The sequence below is a fragment of the Limulus polyphemus genome, unplaced genomic scaffold (assembly GCF_000517525.1).
Source record: "Limulus polyphemus unplaced genomic scaffold, Limulus_polyphemus-2.1.2 Scaffold13, whole genome shotgun sequence".
NCBI lineage: Eukaryota > Metazoa > Arthropoda > Merostomata > Xiphosura > Limulidae > Limulus > Limulus polyphemus.
Window position 1 is genome coordinate 1,742,496 of NW_013665623.1, and position 4,666 is coordinate 1,747,161.

General features: G+C 31.7%; 1 protein-coding gene across 7 annotated transcripts in view; it reads right to left on the reverse strand.

Moving 5' to 3' along the window:
- The window catches only part of LOC106456969 (GRAM domain-containing protein 1C-like), a 75,198-nt gene that overhangs the window by 5,061 nt on the left and 65,471 nt on the right, over positions 1–4,666 (reverse strand). For all 7 annotated transcript variants that reach the window (XM_022382940.1, XM_022382929.1, XM_022382915.1 and 4 more), the window contains 3 exons: positions 2,113–2,350; positions 1,945–1,987; positions 490–531 (listed from right to left, as the gene is read on the reverse strand). In XM_022382940.1, the coding sequence (XP_022238648.1) occupies positions 490–531; positions 1,945–1,987; positions 2,113–2,350 (323 nt within the window). The remainder of the gene's footprint in view (positions 1–489; positions 532–1,944; positions 1,988–2,112; positions 2,351–4,666) is intronic.

Genomic DNA, 4,666 nt, shown 5'->3' on the forward strand with positions numbered 1-4,666 from the left:
ATTTGCTGAACCATCGTTGACACTTACGAACGTTCAAAGTTTTCCATAAACTTATTTGATATTCTTTGTGGCTACAGAGGCGTTGTTTCTCTTCTTTTATTCAAACAGCATTACATGCCGAATGTGTGTCTCGTCGTGTGCCATCACTATAAGGGATTATAGTATACTAAACTTTACACGTTATATAGTCTACACTAACGTGACGTTTAGGGGCTTCGTTTAACTATTATACGTGATGTACGTCTTTTTTTGGGGGGGGGGTGATAAATGAAAGTGTTCCAAAACGCGACATTAATTTCTTGATGACCTAATTTCATCAAGCATTTACTGAGTGTTTATAGAAAATTGTAAAAGAAAAATGTAAGCGCCTCCTGTAACTTTTCCTCGACGTTAAACCACGTCGACATTGTGATATTATAGTAACTTTTTCATGGGAATATTTGAAGAGTTAAGTGAAAATGAGCTGTAACAGTAATGGTTTGAACTTACAGCACGGTGGACACAAACAACAGTAAGGACGTCCGAGGGAGCCTAGAAAAATCATAATACATACAACGTAAACTAAATAATTTACATTAATTAATAAACAAAAACTGACGCTTTATATTTAAAAGAAATGTAATTAAATGTTATTTGGGACTTACAGTACAACTATTGTTTCTTTTACCAGACGAATGTGTGCTAAAACGTAATTAAACTTTAAAGTATCATTACATCATTATATATAAATTGTAGAGTAGTTTTTAAACCAAAACTGAATTTATATTAACTTATAAACTTTTTACAAACTTTCGTTACCATATCCGTCAAATTTTGACTTTTTTCTGCTTATCTCAGTAGCTAAAACGGTGTATACAAATAAAGCTAAATTCTGGAGGGTTAGAAACGTTTCGTTTGGTATTTCTCTGGAACTAATTGGCTTGAAAAGTAATAACAAATCAACTTCTTATGATAGCAAGCTACCTACAAAAATCAATACAAAAAATATTCCAGTAGTGAATGCAGATAATTTAATATACTGTTTTTACTTATAATGATAACAATGTAATTTTCATTAGTTAGGTATCCTCGTTGTTAACATTAATTTTTACCGTAATTCTCGTATATATTTTAATATTTTTCAGGAGAATTAAATGGCTTGAAGCATAATATTAGAGTAATGCTAATAAACAATACACGATTACACAATTTTCTTTGTGTTTTTGTTTAATAATATTGAGCAACATCTACAAATTTCCTTTCAAATGACCCAAGTTATTTGAGAATTTAGAATTTACTTATATTTATCATAGTCGTAATTCTAGCATACAATATTGTGTAAAGGACATAATTGTAAGTTTAAATATATTTTTGGTAAAGTCAGAATAAAGCCACATCACACTATTTGTGGATTTTTTTACCTCCTCTAAATTTAACTTTATCATTAAAATTTGTTATTTGCTTGCAAAGAAGAAATCATTAACAACAAAAAAGTAACATGTATAATGAGAAATAGGATCCAGTTGTTTATGTATAACATCAAAACGGTTTTACATGGGGAAAACTTAATAAAGTTATTCAGAACAATCACATCTAGGTAATTACGCCCCTATTAAGCTAGTGAAATTACATAGTACTTTAAATGATATAAGATTTATTATAAATGTGTAAAGTCGAACTAAAGAAAACTTTTGGTCTTACTCTCATAGAATTAGGTTTAACACATGTTAACCAGTAGTACATGCAGTTTTCAAATATTACTTCTCAACTATTATTACTGTAATTATGTAATTTTATTATTCAGTATTCGCTACTTAGATTTAAACTACTCACTCTGTTAAGAAAATGCCCATGTTGTTAGTATATTTTGATTTGAAATAATTAGTACTGGTATATGCATCTAAGCCATAGATTCGATCATCATATTTCCCAGTTTGTATATTTTTTCACTTGAGGAATACTTACTTGTAAATGTTGATCACAGTCTCTTCTATCTTATCAAAGCAATCTGCAAAGAACATAAGCGTTAAAAGCAATTCGTGACACTAATTAGGTAACAGAACGAGTACTCTAAACAAAAGACGAGAACTTAATATTCATAATTTTAACCTCATTAGAAATTATTGCACCAACCTCTCGTGATGCCCAACACAACGTTCTTTGATGGTTGACACTTTGAAGAAATTGTATCAATTTTTCTGCTCATTTTAAGAGGAATGTATTTGGTTGTTGAGGACAGACGACGAAACTGGCGGCTGGACGGCGAATTCGAGATATTTCCTTCTGTAGTTTTCGATGGAAGGGAACTGACGTCATCAGTGGTCACTTGATCAGAAGTGTCACTAACAGAGTCTTCGCCTTCTATACCTTTCTAATGCAAGAAGAAGAAGAAAGAAGCTAATTTAAGCTTGAAGCTGATATTAAATATAACCCTAGCCCTCGTTTTTGAGAGCTGAAAACGTCTCATGATAAGAGGAAATATCTAGGATTATAATATGCAAGTTTAAGGTAATAAGCACAGATAAATGCTGCAAGATGCTAAAGATAAAATATTCCTATGTAACACTTGCAAATCATTCAGAGGCACACATGCAAAATTCAGGACGAGAAACAAAGTCATATGAGTTTACATTTATTTACGTTATTCCTTGAAAATTTGTGTCACGAAATGTTGTTTGTCTCAGGAACGAAGAAAAGCGATATTTTTTTTTACATATATGTTTATATTACAAAAAAGGGAAAGCAAAGCTGACCAATAGCCATAAGCAAGTAAGCATTATAAAATTAATTTCATAAAGAAATTAAACTCTTAAATATGACTAGTTAGAAATCTGTATATCATTAAACTATATGACATCTGTTAGATATATTAACTGACGTGCGCACACATTGTAAGAAGTTGTAATAATACTGGGCATATTTGGTTGCTTTTGAAAGCTGAATCTTTTGAGTCATATTTTTATAGTCCTTAGAATTAGTCTAGAGGAGACATTTGTGTACACTGAGCTTAACGTTAAGATACACACAAATTGAGCAGCCTCTTGTTATTCAATGTTTACCTTCCATATGATATCATACACTATTTAACAGAAGGGGACGAGATTATTCAATGTCTACCTTTCATATGATATTATACACTATTTAACTGAAAGGGACGAGTTTAATTATATTGTTCTACCATTTGCGTTGGAGATTCAAAACCAACTACGAAAAAAATCAACCGCATAGTGCGCATGTGTCGTTATTTACACAAATTTAAGATAGAATTTCACTTATCCTATAATATAATCTTCGGTGCATTCTATTGATAAACCTTTAAAATATATTTTTACACAACATTAATTCTATCAGAAACTCATAAGTGAAAAATTATGAAATTTTCCGAATATTTGGTCAACGTCCTTGAAATACAATAAATTAAGTTTCCTTAATATTCGGTCAACACCATTAAATGATAATTGAAATAATTTCCTTAATAAGTCTTAAGAACTCTTGAATGAAAATTGATTAAATTTCTATAATATTTTGTTAGCGCCTTTGGATGATAATTGATTACAGATCTGTGATATTGGGCCAGCACTCTTGGATGACAACTTATTACCTTTCCGTGATACCTAGCCAGCGCTCTTAGATAACAACTTACTGGTCCAGCATGGTCAGGTGGTTAGGGTGCTTGACTCGAAATCTGAGAGTCGCGGGTTCGAATTCCCGTCCCACCAAACATGCGCACCCTTTCAGCCGTGGGGACGTTATAATGTGATGGTCAATCCCACTATTCCTTGATAAAAGAGTAATCCAAGAGTTGATTGTGGGTGGTGATGACTAACTGCCTTCCTTCTAGTCTTTCACTGCTAAATTATGAACGGCTAGCACAGATAGCCCTCGTGTAGCTTTGCGCGAAATTCAAACCAAACAAACAGGCAACTTATTATATTTCTGTGATACCTGGCTGGGATTCTTGAATAGTAATTGACTACATTTCTTTGATACAGGGTAAGCACCTTTGAATAAAAATTGATTATATTACCGTAATATTTGATAAAAAAAACTTTCGAAGACAATTGATTATATTTTCGTGTAACGAATTTGTTGTTGTGTATTTATTTTAATATGAACGTTGTTTAGATCAAGTTTATATTTAGAAACATGCATAGATTGTAGTGTTAGATATGTATTGTGAAACTTATTCTCCAAAGTTGTAAAGATTCTCGAGAATGAGAATCAACAATATATCCATATACGTAAACGTTTAAATATAGCTCAGTATTGTTATGTAATCTGAATTTTCTAGAAAACCTTCCCACGCCAATAAATACAACCAACGCGACGCGCCAAGAAGAGTGTCTATTAGTAATTCGTTATAATCAGTGTGCTATAAACTTCGAAAACTATAATTGTGATTTTTATAACGCTTATCAATCAGAAAACTTAAGATATTTAACCAGGAATATTTATAAATTTCGAACATTACATTAATATTTTTACGAAAACATTACCTAAATTTAACCGTGGAAAACCTAGTGTGTGTGGCCAAGGACAAAACTAGCTAGCTTCCCGGCGAATCGTATCTACATCAACGTGAAATTAACTCGCTCATCGTGAACCCTGAATAAGATATCAAGGAAGTTCCAGACTAGAATAAAACTTTATATTGCTTGTAAGTTTGCGAAATTTCTGTTCATAAATC